This window comes from Anolis carolinensis, chromosome 1, assembly GCF_035594765.1.
Source record: "Anolis carolinensis isolate JA03-04 chromosome 1, rAnoCar3.1.pri, whole genome shotgun sequence".
NCBI classification, from domain to species: Eukaryota; Metazoa; Chordata; class Lepidosauria; order Squamata; family Dactyloidae; genus Anolis; species Anolis carolinensis.
The window spans coordinates 307,308,840-307,327,680 of NC_085841.1; the positions used below are offsets into that span (position 1 = coordinate 307,308,840).

The window sequence follows — 18,841 nt, forward strand, 5'->3', positions numbered from 1 at the left end:
CAGAAAGGTGGGAGTTACCTTTCTGCACAGCTGTGGTTCCTGTCAGAGTCATGTCCATCAAATTATTTCTAAACAGCTGGACACTGTATCGTAGTCCATAGCAGTCTGAGGTTATCCACAGCAGTTAGTCAAAATCAGGGTGAGACAAGAGTAGTCCAAAGTCCTTTCTAAAATGTTCAAAGCCAAGTAATATTATCAACACTGAGGCTGCAAGCCAAAACGTATTCCACACATGAAAGTAAAGGTTCACCAGAAAAGATTGAGGCTGTAACAATTTCACTGATACTGCTTCCAGCACCTAACTTATGCTACTTTTCCAAGTGATCCCACCTGTTGGCGCACCTCTCAATCAACTGTATCTCCTCGGTTGAATAGCATCCGTTCTTCATTGCAGCCTATCTGGAATACTTAGTTACTGGTTTGCTTCCTGAAGCTCCTGATCCTCCCTTGACTCTGTATCTCTATCTCCTTGGGGCTGCTGCTCCCAGAGCCATAGCCAGAAAAAAAAAGGGGGGGGGGAGTTTGAAACTTTTTCAGCGAATCATGAAAAGTAGTTCCATCACACAAAATAATTTAAATTATGATTCATTCTATATTTTTATATAAACTAAATTAAATCAAATTTCTATTTTATTTACAAAGTTTCAAGTCTTAAAAACCCTGAAAATGGCTCTTAATTGGTAATTTAGTGGTTACAAAAGAATACCACAACATTGTTGGAAACACTTCAAAACTGTACCAGTGCACTTTGGCAGAAGTCAGGCTCCATCGATAAACTTTGGTGCACTTTGCAAGTCCAGTCAGTCTTTCTTGCCCCATTGTGCTTCTTATGTATGCTGTCAAATGTTTCAGAGTTGAAAACGACCTTCCATTTGTAGTTGTTGATACTGGCAATGTTGCAGAAATCTGAAGAAGTTTCTTTGAATTCAGAAAAAAATTGTCCATCACAGACAAGATATGCTTCCAGTGCATTTCATGGTTTGTCTGCAGATGCAATCTTTTTTCATTTTTTACACCACAGGTCAAATTCTTCCATCAGTGCGCCAGTATCTTGAAGGCATTCATTGCAAATTTCTGTGCACTTGTTCAAGTTGGATTTTAAATGGCCACAATTGATAGGAGAAGCATTTGCAGTTCCTGAACTACCTCCCTGTGCCTTGTAAACCTTTCTTGAAGCTGGCTGCAGAAAAAAAATCAGAAATGGGATGTACACATTTCACCTATAATATTCCATTAGTGTTTGTGAAGTTTACTAGATGTTGCTTTTACAAGTTTGTCTTGAACAGATGCGAGGAATCCTAACTTCTGCACCCATAGCCTTCACCACTGATCTTGCTGTGTCAATGATCTCCTGAAATTCTTTCACAAATTCTGTGAACATCTCCCTGACTTTTTCTAAGAGACTGTCAACATGTTGCTGACTACGGAAAATATCTAATCTTTGTAATGTTTTCTTAACCTAAAGTGATGATTACAGAAACGTTCTTAGGACGTGTATGGTTACTACAAATTCAGCATTCAGAATAGCTAAAAGAAGTTGTTCAACTTGGGAAGAACTCTCACTGTTGTAGAGAGGACTCTCTTTTAGTTCTTCAAGTGTTCTCACCATCACACTGTACAGTTCAACAAAATGTAAAACTGCATCATGTTGCTCAACCCAGTGGGTTGAACAAAGCGGCAATGTGATCTCAACAAGGCCCTGAAATTACCATCATTGTGCAAAGGTTCTTCACAGGTAATAGGCCCTGAATCATTGCTCCCTCTTAAAGTCAATTCTTGTTGGCCATCAAGGACAATAGATTCCACAATTAGCAGAAGTTTCTTACTGTTTTCTTTTGCTTTCTTTTGCTTTCTTTTATCGTGATGACCAGTTTCATCAGGACATTTTCCACTGTGAATTTGCAAGAAGTTTTCAGCCAAGCACAAGTTGTTCTGATGGTACTCTATTTTTTTGATGTCTGTTGAAGACTTCTACTGCATTTCTCCATCACACAAATGCAACCAATGCATGAAGCTTCTGGTGACCACCTTTACCCTCAACTTCTCCTCCAAACACCACAGAGTGTACTTACAGAGTGCACCTTGTGGATGAAATGTGTAAGCTAACCAGTGAAATCTGCTGAACCATTTGGATTGAAATTTAGGTGTCTCTTCTTATCCACAGGAAATACATATCCTGGCAATGGAGTCTGTGGATTTTGTACTAATTGAGCTTTCACTTGGTCATCAGAAACAGTCTTGTTCATCTAAAGTCCAGGGTCTAACAATGATACAGTTTCTTGTCTTTGCTCCTGTTCCATGGTTTATTTGGCAGGGCTTGGATTAGTCGAACACATCAGTTTCCACAGTTTTCACCTGCAGTCCAGGTGTGCATGTTCGGGGTCTTCATCAGTGCCAGCGGCTGCAATGGTTCTCAACCTGCTACCTCCTTGGTCATTAATATTTGGCTTTTTCTTTTTTGCTATGAAATCAAAAACATGCAGTTGCTTTGATAGATGTTTTGGCATCTTTTGGAGTCAGGTGGATGACAGAAAACACTAATAGCAACTAACAGAGCTTTAAGTCACAGAGCAGCAACTCAAGCTAGCAAACAAATTACACAGTAAGGAATGACCCAGAGCTGCTCTCAAGAAGATATTTATTTATTTATTTATTTATTTGCAGTATTTATATTCCGCCCTTCTCACCCCGAAGGGGACTCAGGGCGGATCACATTATATACATATAGGACAAACATTCAATGTCCATATACACATAGAACTGGGACAGAAACAGACGCAGAGGCAATTTAACCTTCTCCTGAGGGGATGTTAGATTCTGGCCACAGGGGGGAGCAGCTGCTTCATCATTCACTGTGACAGCACTTCCTCATTCCAACATCGTAAATTAATTAAATTTGCCTACCCACTTTATAAGTGGTACCTTATTTCCTACTTGATAGATGCAACTATCTTTCGGGTTGCTAGGTCAGCAATGAGCAGGGGCTATTTTTTATTTTTTAATTGACGAGTGCTCACCCCGCCACGGGCTGGCCTCGAACTCATGGCCTCATGGTCAGAGTGATTTATTGCAGCAGGCTGCTCACCAGCCTGTGCCACAGCCCGGCCCCCTGCTTCCAGAGAACTCTGAAAGAGGGAAGAGGAAGAGAGTAGTGAGGTGACTACTTTTAGGTGTTTTTAAAAATAATATTTCAAAAATATTAAAGATAATTACATGGGTAAAAACAAATGAAACTACATAATAAAATCTATAAACGTGTTCAAATTTTAAAAGGTTGATTAGAATAAGTGATGCAGCATTTTGAAATACCAGTTATATTTTTTTTCATTTTATATTGGAATATCTAAAATCAAGATCAGTGACCCATACATATTATCAAGACCATGACACCTCCTTTATTTTTAATTTTTAGTGTAATTGCACAATTTCAGTATTAGAAACACAAAGGGCAAAGATTTCTCTATCTTCTTTGCCTTTTTTGTTTTTAATATTGAAATTATATATTATATATATCGAGCAAACAGCCATCCTGGGAATAGTGAACTAGCAGGATTGGGAGCTGTTGGCAGCTTTTACCCATTCATAGCTAGGGATGGCAGTGGGATGCACATGGCATTGTATGTTTACCAAACAGGTTGAGATGTCAGTTTGCCTGCCCCATGTGATAAAGCCCTTAGTTAAAATGACAGAACCTGTGGTTTGAGAAACAGAAAAAGAACATTCCTCTACCTCTGTGAGCTACAGATCATTAACTAAGCAGTAGTGTCGGAAAGCACAGAAACTTAGCAGCCTCTTCTGAAAGACTGACCATGTATTCTGTTCCAGAAGGAGTTTATTGGTGGGATTTCCAAGAAAGAAAAACTTCCATTAATCTATTGCTTACTTATATACCCATCCTTTCCTTTAAGCAGCACACATGGCTCTCCTCTTTCTCACTTTATAACAACCATGTTAAATAGGCCAGACTGAGAGGCAAAGCAATTGGCCAAATATCTCCCAGTAAGTTCCATGGCTTAGTGGTGATTTGAACTGGTCCAATGTTGACCACTATTTCATGCTGGTTCCCACAGGTTCAAGGGTATAGATTGTTAGGTAGAAAACAACCAAGGATGGACGAAACAGTCAATCCCCATGTTTTTTTTCCTGTCCAAACGTGCAACATCCCTTTTTTTTGCCATTTATAGCCAATAACATCTCCTGAAGCCATGATTGGCAATTTCATCCAATGTTTTTATGCTACAAAGGTATTTAGAGGCCTTTTTTTCAAAACCACAATTGATTGGATTACGTCCAGTTTTAAAAAAAATCCAAATGTAAGTAAAATAGATTTACTGCCCCCTTTTGACAGAATGAAGTCTTTTCAAAGGGTTGGAGTTTAGAGACCAGGAGGAGGGCACGTGCCCATCCTTGGTTTAGGTGGAGGAGCAAAATTTAAGCAGATTTGAATGAAGCCAGGGGAGAAGGGGCTGGAAACAGAGTAGGTTCAAAGGCTGCTCCAAGAATTGTCTGAGATCATACTTGGAAATGTTAACATTATAGAAACAAAGTTAAGTCAAGAAAGAAAATTAATTTGTTAATATTAAAGTAGTGAGAATTGTTCAAAATGAAATGAATTGATTTGCTGAATCATTAAATTGTTAAACGAAGCGATATAATTTAAAATTATTACAAATTCTCTGTAACAAATTAAAGCACTGAGAAATATTAATCAATATTCTGAAGTCATGTTGTTGGCATGCAATGATTAAAACAACACAAATTGACACTGTCGTTCAGCACTTTAATAAATTTGAGGTAACAGGTTTTAACAAACTATTTCTGAATGCTGATACTGAGTTCTCTCAAAATTGATTCAATGAGATAGCTATGTTAGGCCCCTTCCACACTGCTGTATAAAACCCACATTGAACTGGATTATATGGCAGTGTGGACTCAGATAACCCAGTTCAAAGCAGTTATTTTGAATTATCTGCCTTGATATTCTGGGTAATATGGCTGTGTGGAAGGGACCTCAGTTTGAAATAGCAGTATGCAGTGGGAACTTGCAGCACCTGAGACTAATTGAGAGATAGAAATTGTAGCATAACCTTTAATAGACTTAAGAGTATTGCGCAAAATTGCTATTTCACAGCAGTCACACTTTCATAGATAGTGGATATATAATGGGATGAGCACCTTCAATATCGTACTTTTCTCCACCTGCATAATTGCATCACTTCGACAAGCCACAGTTCTGCGATCATACTTCCACGTACCCTCTTAATCCAGCCTTCCCACACTTCTGCTGGTCCTTTACTTATTTACATCAATTTTGCAAATCGAGAAAAGAAAGACAAAAGAGTGAAATATTCCAGGTAGCTCAGGAATAGTAAGAAGGAGGAGGGAAAGGGAGAGAATCCCATCCCCTGACATCACTTTACTGAACAGAAGTGGAACGTGTAACTTCAGCCAAAAACATATATCTTATAGCTTTGTATAGCATAGGGAAGGGTTAACACCCTGTGGTGTTTGTTTTGCTGTATGTGCCCGTTTAGAAGATTTCATCTCACTTTCTGTCCCTGTGCTCATTGGACTTTGGACTTTGAAAAAATTGGCTTGTTGTGGAAAAAAGGACACCTTTTCCCCATTATCACTCTTTCAGGAGGGAATTTCCCTTCCGAAGGGTAGATTTCCCCCACTTCCTGTTATCTCACCCTCCCTGTTTTTAACTAGGAGTCATTTGTCAGTCGCATGTTTGTAACTCAGGAACTGACTGTATAATAGCAGTAGGGTTTTTTAAACATTTGTTTCTAGAACGTTTATTTATTTTAAATGTTCATTAAAAGTCATATTCATAGAAATAGCACATTGGAATTCTGGCAGATCTTGGCACAACTGTGGCAAGTTCAGAGACAGTGTGTGAAACTTTTAATAGTAAGCAAGACAAAAATATATTGCGGAGTCATGAGAATTAACCTCACTTCAGCTTCACAGCATTGCAATTTCTAAAGCATAAATAAAAATTCACTCCAAACTTTGGCACAGCTTCTTGAATTGATGAATGGGCATGTGCAGTTGACATTTCCTTTATTTGTTGTTTGTAACTGTTTTTGTGAAACAGGTTTTCATATAACTGTTATACCTTTTTTATGTGGAACAGCAAAGAAGTGAAAGAACAAGGGGAAAAGGTAGGCTAGAGTAACAAGGAAAATATATGCATATTCTTTGTCATACCATCTCCTCTACTCCTTTTGAGTTCATATTGGAAGCAAATGTACCAGTTAGTTTATAGTCGCTTAGATGCCATTTTTCTCCTTCCCCAATCTGCACCCCAAGAGAGAACCTTTAGAAAATTCCAGTTGCTTGCATCAATGTTTTTTTCTTCTTTCCCCCCCTGTGAAGCCAACATAGATGTTAACCTAGCTCTGCAGTCAGCACTATCAGAGTGTGATGAATTGCTCTCACATAAAAGATGCTGTGTGAGAAAAGTGCTGTCAGTGTATCAGGATTCACAGTTACCATCTGTTTGGTAAATACGTGCATGAAATTCTGGGAGCTTGGCAGGCTTTGAACTCCCTCCTCAAAACAAATTCCCCAGGTAATTAGAGACATAATCGATCTAATGAAAGCTCCTTCTCTCCTGTGTTATAGGTGTGCCTCCATACATTATGGTGCGGACCTGCCATCCACAAGCATCATCATCACCTTTCACAACGAGGCTCGCTCCACCTTACTCCGCACAGTGACAAGGTAAGGCATATTTAGGTCTCCTGGATTACACGGTTCAGAATTCTAAGACTACTTGCCTGGACATCTCACTGAAATCAGTGAGGCTTAGTAATGAATGAAGAGTTATAAGACTGAGCTCTAAAGAGGCAATTGCAAGCATGTTTAGTAGGAAAAAAATCCCACTGAATTAAGTAGGACTTACATCCAAGTAGATTGGATACAATCTGGCTGTTGAGTCCCATCAGAGGAACCTCTGCTCCTGCTGTTGTACAAATCTGTAGCCTCTTTGTTCATTGAGCACCAACTGATACATAATTAAGCCAATTAATTGCACTGTTTTTCACATCCATTGGTATCTTAAGTATCAGTATATTTGCCTTGCTAGTGTCACTGTGTAGAAAATCTGGGTCGAGTTAAAAAAAATGCACTTTTAGTTCATTCTCTCTTTTAAAAACCATTGTGCCAGCAACTTCATAATCAGCTACCAAAATAAATTTCAAAAGGCCTTCTTTTGGCTGTCTATAAAACCCAATTATTTTACTGCCTCATCAGATGGGTGGTTTCCCCCTTTTTGGTGCGCTGCCAGCATACTGGCAGGACAGAGTTCCTGCAAGGCTAATTTGGTGAGGCTCCATTGGGCTCCATCCTGGCAGCATGCTAAGAGGGAGCCCCGAGGAGTCCGGTGACTATCCATCTCCTCATTTAAGAAGCCAGGGACAGCACACGAGGAAACGGGGCACAGCATGGAAACATTGTGGGATGGCAGCCCACTACCCTCAAAAGTAAGGGGATGAAGCTGGACACTGCCCCACAGTTTCCCCGCTGTCCCTAGACTTCTGGATCTCCATGTGATGAGGTCCTTGCAGCTTGAGTCTGAATTGAAGTTTTATATGTTGCATGTGTTTTATTTTATTGTATTTTATTTTGTGTTCACTTTCATGTTTGTTTTTAAGCACCTTGTGCCATCTTTAAGCTGCCCCGAGTCCCTTCGGGGAGATGGTGGCGGGATATAAGAATTAAGTTATTATAAAGTTATTAGTTTTGGTATAAAGCCAGAATAGCAGCATTGTATAATACATACAGCTATTAAGCATGTTGGCAAGCAGAGATGTTGAAATCAATTAATGCCATAGATGAAAACTTAGTTTATGACTAAGAAAAAGATAACTTTGAGTCCATTATATTAAAGATTTATTTTTGTACTGCTTTTTCTTTCTACCAGTGAGATGTGAAGTATAGTTACAGAGAAATCCATTACTCAAAAGTAGGTTCCCATGTACTGATGGGTCACAACTTCCATGAGCTCAAAGAATGTTATTCAGGTTCAAATAAAAGAACAAGTACAGAAAAAAAGAGGAAAAAGAACTGCTTCCCATGGTTTTCATTTTAGACAGTGCTGTTAAACCAACCTCTGTCTGAACTATTAAAAGGCTAGAGCCTGATGCCTAGTATAGTTTGCACTGCAGAAAGGAAATTGTAATAAATACAAAAACATAAATGTCCTATGAACATATATATAATATCTTAAAGACTAATAGAGAACCAAGTTTGTAGCATACTCTTTCATAGTTTTAATGGTCTTTAGCTTTAATGGTCTATAAGCGTCTTCAGGTGTTACAAACCCATCCTAGTAGAAAGCAAGAACCCCCTCTTCTTATTGTATGATCCCCTTTTAGCATTTTCACAGGCACCTTGCACATAATGCTTGATCACATCATCTCATAGATCACTCCTTCTAACCCATGTACTACTCTTTGCTGGCCATATTCCCTTTTTAGATTATTATTTTAATCAGAAGAATTGCGAAATTTCAAGCCTCACAAGACGCTAGTACTTTGTGGTTTTGTTATTGTGCAACTTCACAATAAAACCCAATCTTATTTCTAGAAAGCTGGTTAAGGCAGGCCAAAGCAGAAATGTACATGAACCAAGGCACAACACACCAATTTATGTCTTGTAACAAAAATTCCAGAAAAAAATAATTTCCCCCCTTGAGAGCAATTTTATTAATTAGGAAATAGGAGAATTATCCAGACCACTGAGGATTAAGGAACAGATGGAAATTTGGTGGTAGTGTAAAAGAAGCATGTTGGATTAATGGGAATTTTAAAAAGAAATAGCGTTGCTGATACTCCTGAATAGAGCTTTGCACTTTACAAAATAAAAGTGGATTGTGTCAAGCTGGGCAACAGATTCTGTTATCACAGCATTCCAAATTAAAGATGTGTGATCCATTCCATGGTGCTCTTGTGTAAAATGACAGTTCAGGCATTAGAGTTGCACTTGTCATTTCTGACAGAACTTTGAGCAGCTTGAATAGGGCTGCTTCATGTCTCAAAGCAGAAAACTGAGCTCTTCTTTCAAAATATCGGTTTGATGGTCATAACATCCTCTGAAGTTCAGCCCTGATACCTTCCAATATCCTTTCTGAAGCTTTTCAGATATTGTATACTACTGCCATTTTGAGTATGTATTATCTGTGTACAGTAAAATCATACAAGTACAAGAACAGCCATGGAACCAGCAATAGACATTCCTGTTGGAGGTGTTGGAGGTAAAAGCTGTGTGCAATCACAATAGATGGAGAGGTGCAGAAATGCCCGACATTGGCTTTCATGAGGCCACATGAACTTTCAAGACACACTGAGTTGTAGCGATGTTCTTCTTCATAGCTTCATTAGAAATGCAAACAATCCTATAAAGAAATGCTACCTCTTAAAATGCTAATCCTATAAAAGACCTGAAGAGAAGCAAATAATTTACCTTCTGCCCTTTCTTGTTTTATTTCTCTTTTTGTTGTTGTCCTTCTTCTTCTTTTTAATGGGTATTTGATCCCTTCCAGCTAGCAGAGAAAAAACATCTTCCAATCTCTCAGTGGGTGCAAGCAAGGACTGCAGGTTGAAAGAAAGAATCAAGCAACATCCTCCAGCTGCTTTAAAAACTTGGGTTCTCTGCTGCAGTTAATTTGTACAGATAAGACAACAAAGAAGCTGAACAGAGAGATTCACTCAGCAGTCCTCAGTCTCAATACCTGTTGAACTTGAGCTTATCTGGCACAGGCAATATGAAAGCTTGAAAGCTTTGTTATTTCCTCCATTAGCTAGAGAGGGAAGAAGGTCCACTGCCAGAATTGTTGTTGTTCTATGCCTTCAGGTCATTTCTGATTTATGGCAACCCTAAGGTGACCCTATCATGTGGGTTTCCTTTGTAAGATTTGTTCAGAGCAGATTTGCTTTTGAAGCAGAGAAAGTGTTACTTGCCCAAGGCCAATCAGTTGGTTTTCATGGTCAGACAGAAATTCAAACCCTGGTCTCCAACAGTCGTAGTCCCAACACAACCATTACACCACACTGGCTCTCACTCTCATAATTACCAGCTAATTTAAAATGAGGGTGGTATACCAGGGATATACACTTTGTAAATAGACACTAAAATAAGGGTTGTGCCTCCATATATGCTTTTTGCATATTTTCTCCCATCTGATAGATAAGGGTTCTTAACCTTTTTTGTTCAATGGATTCCTTTGCCAGTCATATGCAAACCACAGACCCCCTTCTCAAAATGTAGTGGCAGATAGACTTCAATTAGAGCTGAGAGAAAGTAAAGATAATCTGATTTTTTCAATTCAATTATTATTATTATTATTATTATTATTATTAATTAACTTTATTTATATCCCATCTTTCTCCCTGTGAGGACTCATGATGGCTAACAATCCCACACTTTAGTCAAGTTTAAAAAGCACAATACAAAAGCTGAAAAACAAATGAATAGTACAGTGTGGTAAAACCAGATAAAAATATATGAAGTACACTTAATATAGTCTTTAAAAATCACAGTCCCCCACCCACCCAATCCCACTCAACCTCCCTAAAGCTTGCCCCTTATCTTTCCCCAAATGCCTGCTGGTAGAAGAAGGTCTTAACCTTCTTAACAGCCCGAAAGACATACAACAACCCAGATCTTAACCTGTTCATGGACACTCTGAAATCATTCCTCATACCCTTAAGGAAACCCTGTGACTCCTGGTTAAGAACTCCTGCTATAGATTGAGTTCAGGTTCTTCCTGCTTCTATGAGGCGAGGGGAAGAATATTTGTAACTATTCATTCCCAGGTTGAAAAATGGGGTTCTACCAGTCAGAAAACTATGTTGGAAAGAAGGACAAACCAGTGAAAAATTTGCACAATTTTCAGATGTCCTTTCTGTGTGAAAATCAGGCTTTTTTGTGTACACACATATATGCAATACTCCACATGTTTTTTCTCCATTGTATAACTCTACTACAACACTTTGGGGTATTCAAATACATAGAGAATGCTGTGAAGGAATACCAGCATTTGTTTGCTCCTGCAGTGGGGAGAAAAATATGTTAACGTGTGAAAATGAATTAGCTGAGGATTTGCTTCCTTAGTTCTGATCAACCTTTATAAGTGGCATTTCATGAGACATCCTCCATGAGCAAAGAGAGCAAATGTTTGCACAGGAGGAATATGCTCTTATCACACACAGCAGCCAAATTGTAATTACAGTAGGACAACCGTGTTTTTGGCTGGGACTTATTACATGATGTTGCTCCTCTCTTGTCTCTCTGCTGGTGGTAGAAAGTCTGGAAAGCGTTTATTTTGCTAACACAAATAATCCACAAATGGCATCCCTTTGCAAAAGAAACAATTTCCAGTGGTCTCTCCCCCCCCCCCCGCCCCACCCCCAGAAATGCAATAGAAGAGGATGTCTCCATGTGAATAAGTTTCCAGACCTTTGCCATCTTGATCACCCTCTTCTGGACACTTTCCAGCTTGTCAAAATCCTTTGTGAATTGTGTCACCCAGAACTGTATCAAGTATTCCTGAAATCACAAAAATCTACCAGTTACATAGTAGCCAGTAATACTTTGGAGGGATTAAACATTTTATTTCTCAGTTTAAAATAAAATATTCCTTAATTTATTTTTTCCAGTTTTTCCAGAAAAGGGGCTTTGGAAAAATGATTATTTTAAAAATTGTTGTGGTTAAAAAGGTTTTCACATCTTTAGTGTCTTGCTTTCTTGAGAATACCTTTGGGCCCACATAGAGCTATGCATTCTAGCTCATTGCTATTTCACATAGTCATCCACGAACTACTGCTGGTTCATGAGCCATTCAATACCAGTTTTTGTTGCGTTTCCAGGAAAGAAAGAGACAATTGGAGGCAATGGACAAAGATATGGTACCGGTCCCTGGCACACTTGCGGGGTGGGCTCTGGACTAGTTGAAGAAAGACATCTGGCAGGTCTACCACTTCCTATACACAGCATTGTTGGCCTCTAAAGGAGAGAGAGGAAAAACAACGTGCAGCTTTTTGATAAGGCTGTGAGAAAGGGAAGGAAATGCTGGGTACACTTTTTAGTATTAAGTTTTATTTTAAGCTACTGCTCTCATTCCATTAGCTTGGTTTTCGATCTGAAAACAGTGACAGAGGGGAGGACAGAAAACTAAGAAAAGAGGAAGGGAGGAAAGAGATTGAGTGGCTTGGCATTATCTGAATTTAATTGTTTGTTTTTTTAAAGAAAGATAGCTATAAAGTAGGACTTCCATTTTCACAGGGATTAAAAGTGGAAAAATCATGAATAAAAAAGATATTTTTTTTAAATAGGAATCTGTAGGTGCTCTAGCATGCCCCTACGGTCAACCTCTGCCAGACATTGACCACAGAATCTTACTGGAGGACCTATAGATCCCTAGAGAAGCATTATCTAAAGAGTCTTCAATTGATCATGCAGTCCTTCTGCATGGCCTAAATTTCTGAGGACCTCATCACATGGATGAGGTCCCCTAGTCTGATTCACCAGCCACTGTGTCTAATTGGTGGGAAGGCAGGGCAATCCCAGAGCTGCATGCCCCACCTTACCCACAGCGACGATTTCCCATCCCACGTGGAGAAGTGTCACCACGTGGCTCCCCTCCCCTCCACTCTGGCCCTGCTGTTTTGAATGGAACATGGGAAACCGCCCGTGGTCCGAGGGAAGCATCCTACCATGCTGGCAGGATGCTTCCTCGACAGAGCCCTGCCGGAAGTTGCTGTACTTCATGTGATGGGCAGCATGGGACTCTGAGGAGGAAGCATTCTGACAGCATCCTAGGATGCTAAAATCACCTCATGTGATGAGGTGGCAAGAGAAAACATATTAAATAAATCCACTAATAAGCAAACGTTATACCCACAAATGTGGAAGGCCAATTGTATATTATATATCTGAATTTGTGACTCTTTGGATTGCATCCCCAATGGCTTAGGTAGCCTGCTTTTTGTTGTGTTTACAGCAAAAAATGTTTCTTTTGACCACTTCCTTTTGTAGGCTAAGGAGTGTTGTAAACCTGTTTACACTTCTCTTATCCTATGGGAATGTCCTCTGCTGGCTTAAAGATCTTAAAGTTTAGCTCAAAGTGTCCCTTAAGCAGTCTGTGGGTCAAAGTAGTGCTCTTTCTCCATGGACGTGTGGTGAAGGCAAGCAGAAGGAGAGTTACAAGAGCAAGGGAGAGCATCTCAGCTGGAAGACAGCTGAGAGCACCTCGGGCAGGGATGCATTATTCATGGGAACTATTTTCCCTCACTCCAGGTCTTGGGGTCTTGCAGAAGACTGCTTTGTGAATAAATAACAGGCTCTTTCGAGTGTGGCCTAACACATACAAGGATGGTTTCTGTACAATGGTGAAAGGAAAATTCTTTCAACAAGCTAGCTTTTGGTCTTGGGGAGAACTGCCCTTGGGAAGTATAATTTTTTGTTCCTTGCAATAGGATGGCAGAATAGTGACAAGATTTCCCCAACCATTCATTTTAATGATGCCAAGATTCATTAAAAGTTCACCTGAGAGCACAACTTCTATAGGAGGCAGGAAGAATGATAGCACACCTAAACTGTTAGCAACATAATTCCCATTTTGGGCATCACCCTTCTTGTAGGGCCACATCCCGTTGTTCTTTGTTGTTCTTTGTTGTTTTTAGCAGGCCTAGAACGGACTACAAATTCCAAGTATGAATGGGCTCGAAGCTCTCACTTCTAATTCTCATTGGAACCAGACTGGAATTTAAATGAAAATACATTACATTTCATTTCCACTTTGAATATCCCTCGTTCCTATGGCCCAATCTTATATGTAAGAGAGCTGAATGTTAGAGGCTTTCAACACACAGTTCGCCCTTTGTATCCAAAGATTTTGTGTCTATGGATTCAGTCATGCATGGCTTGAAAACATTATCTACAAAACCCAAAAGCAAACCTTGACTTTACTATTTTATATAAGGGACACTATTTTACTATGTCATAGTATGTAATGGGACTTGAACATTCATAGATTTTGATATTCACACGGGATTCTGTAACCAAAATGCAATGGGTAGCAAGAACCGATTGTATACATAATCCTAGAATGTAGAAAGCTGCTCTTTAAAAAGTATTTACTTTCCTAATTCTTACAAGTAAGTAGTTGCATTTAATTCCCTTCAAAAAACTTCTGGATTTAGCAACAATGAGACATGGATTGAACCAGCTGATTAATTGCATTATATTCCATGTCTGCTATTTAGTGAGTCCACACTCCATAACCATAATAGTAATTTATAAATAATTTTTGCAGTGCAAAACAATAAAGTTATTCCTTGTTATAATTATTAGGTAAAGTGTTTATACATACATGCTTATACATACACAATATATTTTTTCTAGAACACAGTAAAGTAGTTATTACACTGTTATTGGATAAAATAAAATATTACATTGTTTATTTGTAACAACTTCCAAGCTTTGTATTATCAGTCTATCACTTCCAGCTTTGAAGAGCTGAATCATATTGTTAAAACTGCAAGTCTTGGGACTAAGCTCCTCTGAATCCTAATTCATATTAAATTCTGATTAATCTTATAAAGCCCATGGGATCATTATGAATCTAAGCCTCCTTGTGATAATAAAGTGCAAATAGTGGCTGTGCTTCAGTTTCAAAAGGGACTCGAGGGTAAAGCAGAGGGCTAGCAGGCAACCATCCATGAAGGTATGCATCTACCAGAATTTGTAGTTTTGAAATCAGAGGAATGGTTGTCTTTGACCTTGAGTACAATGTTCTAGTTGAACCAAATATAGTAATGGGTTCCAAGGCTGGGACTCTGCGCAATTATAGTACTATGATTACGTTTCAATTGCTATGGTTTCTTCTTGTGGAATCCTGGGGCTTGTACTTTGGTGAAACACCAGAGTTCTCTCACTGAAGATTTTAGATACCCCTTCCTAAACTGTAAATCCCATGATTCCATAGGCTAAACCATGGCCAATCAGTGAGATAATTGTTACAGGTGCCATATCCCTGGTTTAGTGTGTCTCTCACTGTAGAATTAATGCAATTTGGCATCTGTGATGACTCATGGGCCTTGTAGTCCTGTTCCTAGTACTATTGTGGCAGACGAAGAGGAAAACATGGGATTTTCACCGGTTCAGCCAGAGCCGGAGCCTCTCCACCTGCAGGATGTTGACGTTTGCCCTCAAGAATTCAGCCAAACAGGCCTTGGGCAGAACTCCCCCCCGTTTTCCCGGAGGGACAATTATACCAAAGATAGGGGAGTCAGAGAGGCTAATCGCAGAAGCTTGAGAATCGCTGCCAAACAAATGGCTGATTAGGTCTGCTTCCCTTGGGAAATTCTAAGGAGTCATGCATCTGGACAGAATTGGGTTTCGCTTCTCGTTCTCTAGGGAAAGAGTTCTGTTGGCGGGAAAACGAGACCCAATATAGGTGTTTGTCGCAAGGGAAACTTTGCGGAGTCAATTGATCAGCTCGAGGAGAGAGATCGTGTGTGGACTTCGTAATCCCAGTTCCTTGCTTCCCGGATCAAGTTTCAAGCCTTGCCTTGTCTCACGTTTTGCCACGGACTTTGTTTCATGCTTCATGTTTGCCTCGTTTTAAGTCTTGGATCAAGTCAAGAATCAAGTTTAATTCCAGCCTTGTTGTCAAGCTTCATTGGACTATAAAGACTCTGTTATTTCCCCACACTATTGCTTGGCAAAGTGTGTGTTTCGGTCAAGTGGATTAAAACTTTGAACTCTAATATCTTATATTGGACAATACATTTCTGGACTATATTTGACCTTATCTGAAAGGTCTGCTTCTGAACTATATTCTTCACTTGTTTTTATTGACTTTATATATTTCTTTAATAAAGATATTAGATAGATTCTGGCCTCTGTGTAAGGTTTTTGGTGCTCTGCAGCCTGGGTCCTGACAGCATCACTTTTAATTGCCATGGCTCAATGCTATGGAATCATAGGAGATGTAGTTAGAAGATTTTTAGCCTTCTTTGTCTCATCAAACCACAAATCCCTGGATTCAATAGCATTGAGCCATGCCAATTAAAGTAGCGCCAAACTGCGTTAATTCTACAGTGTAGATGCATCCCCAGAATTTAGACATGCCATTCATATTTGGAGCATTATCTAGACATGATCCCATGCTTTAATTTTTTCCCATGCAAATCTCTGTCTCCTATGGGAACTGTAATATGAGTGAAAATGTTGAGGCACTGCCTTTCAGGCTCAGATCCTGAGGTGGTGGAGGAATATATGCGATAAAGTGTGAGAAGGTGTTGGTGGGAAGAATAATGGTATGAGTGGCAATGGAGTGCAAGAAACAAGGGAAAGGTGCATTGCAAGGAAGGGAGTGAGTAGGAGGGAGTAAATAGATTCCAAAGCAAATTAAGCCTAAACTCTCCTTGGAATCCAAGATGACTAAACTGAGACTGCTGTACTTTGGCCATAACATGAGACTATGAGATTCACTGGAAAGGATAATAATGTTTGGGCAGATGGGAGGCAGTAGAAAAAGAGGACGGCTGAATTCCAGATGGATAATTCAGTCGAGAAAGCCACAGCCCCATCTGCAAGAACTGAGGATAGGGTGACTTGGAGACTTCTAAAAAAATGGAAATATTGAAGTCAACCTGACAGCAGTTAATGTTATGAAAATCAGCTAGGTGCCACCAGAAGGCAGTGTAGGTCCATTGCCAGACACATCTTTTACTTTGAAAGCCAGGAAAAGCATGACATGGTTTAAAGGCAATAACAGAGATTTATTCACCTGACCAGATGAATGACAGAATGGCGTTATCACCAAAATAACTGATATAACCCATACAGAAAAGTGCAGCACATATTATAAAGTTGGGTAGCTATTCATACCTTCCACTTCCTCCCCGGTTCATCAGGAGATGTGCCTCCTAGGATCTGCCTTCTTATTGGCTGAGACTTCCTTCTGACATCACAGACTGGGGTGAAGAGGAAGAGAAAACAGCTGGGATTTGTAGGGTTTGGTGCTATGTCTGCTTTTTAGGGTGTGGGTATTTAGCACTAATGGACTTTGGTAGCTTGGAATAATCTCAACACAAAGAGTGAGGCTTGGGAAACCAGAAAGTCAGTCAAGTGGGTAAACAAAGTCTTTGATGAGTCCTGGGGGTTGCTGGCAGTCAAGTTCTCAGATTTATCCACTGGAATAATCTGTGTTGTTTTTCAAGACAGCCGCTTAGTCCAAAGTCACATAAGTACTACATAATATAAGTTATGTTATTTGATAACCTTGGATCTTATGCTGATCTGTTGTACAGCAGAGACTCAGTTGTAGAAACAGAATGGTAACATATTCCAATATGCTCCAGCTGGCAGTTTGATTATGCAAAGTTTTGCAACAGTGAAGAAGTTAGGGGAAAAAGGAAAGAGACACCCAGCAGACCCCGCATCTGTTTTGTTAATTAATGAAATGTATGATTGTGTGTCTGTGTGTGCGTTTGGTGTCTCTTGGCAGGGTTAAGGGAATTTTATCTTTTTATTTTTATTTCTCTTGAGGCTGAGAGGGTAGGCCTTGGGAGGTGAGGTGTTGGAGTCTTAACAGTGAAGAAGGAAGCAATAATGGGCTGGCCTGAGGGGTTTCCTCAGAATCACAAAAGGAAAGTTGATCAGATTGACTGAGACCCAGCCAAGCTCTAAAAATATGTTATAAATTAATAGTTATTACTATTAGAGAAAGAGGTTGATTTTTCAATAACATTAAGAACAGCAAAGTAATGATGCAAAGTCACATAATAAATTCCATGATCAAGTAGAAATTTGGGTCTCCTTTTCCAAGGCCGTTGCTTTAAACATTAGCCCATATTGCATCTCTCAGTTCAGTTGCAACTGTTTAAAAATGGTGTGAAGGTTGAAACATAGTGGGGGGAAAGCATAACAATTAATGTATGAAATCTACATAATTAGAATGCAAATTAGAGTAATTTGTGCAGCCCTGATATTGGCATAATATGCATATTAGGTGCCTAGATTTGAGGAAATAGAATGTGACAACACTACTCATTGTACTATAATTGTGTAGTATAAAAGTGCTCAGGATTGGAACTGGTTTTAGTGATACTGGTCCTCAGTGCATTTGATGCCAGAAGCAAGTGTCCTGTTTATCTGTAGATAACCGGTTGCCAAAAATATGGCAGTATTGCATAGGGGAAATCATTAAATAATTTTTGATGACAACATTGGTGTGAGACCAGGTATTCTGTGGCCTGTTTTATACATGACCAAGAATAGAGCTAGGAAAAGCGCAAAAAGTTATTTTTAAACCATGCCTCCCAGAATCCACTGCTTGAGGAGAACTCATATTCCTGAGCAATGTGATTTTCACTGTACTATAATTGCCTTCCACAATGACCTGGGAACATACTCAACATAGTTAGAGAAGAATGCATGGTTGCACCTCTTTTAGCAAGAGGAAAAAGTCATGGCAAGAATTTTAATATATCACAGGCTATTGGGAATACTGTGGAAAGACCTTTGAAATGGTAACAACTGTGTTGCTTGTGTAACATATAAAACAATGCTGAGCAGGGACATTGAAACATCGCTTCTGTGATGCATGACATGGTCCACATAGTTTGATAGTCTTCTCCACTATTTTATGTGTGTTTTCCATTTGCTTTTGTTTATGTTTCTTAGAGGAGGAAAAATAAAAGAAACAGAGCAACGGATAATGGAGAAAGAGACACCCAGTTATAACTGCATTATAACATCTATTTTCTCTTTCATTTTCTTGTTTATCTTCCTCTTTACCACTGTTTTACTCGGCAGTTGTAGC

At 39.4% G+C, this 18,841-nt stretch overlaps 1 protein-coding gene across 1 annotated transcript in view; it reads left to right on the forward strand.

Annotated features, from left to right (window-relative positions):
- The window catches only part of galnt16 (polypeptide N-acetylgalactosaminyltransferase 16), a 246,567-nt gene that overhangs the window by 154,968 nt on the left and 72,758 nt on the right, over positions 1 to 18,841 (forward strand). The window contains exon 3 of the mRNA XM_008118139.3: positions 6,631 to 6,729. Within this exon, the coding sequence (XP_008116346.2) occupies positions 6,631 to 6,729 (99 nt within the window). The remainder of the gene's footprint in view (positions 1 to 6,630; positions 6,730 to 18,841) is intronic.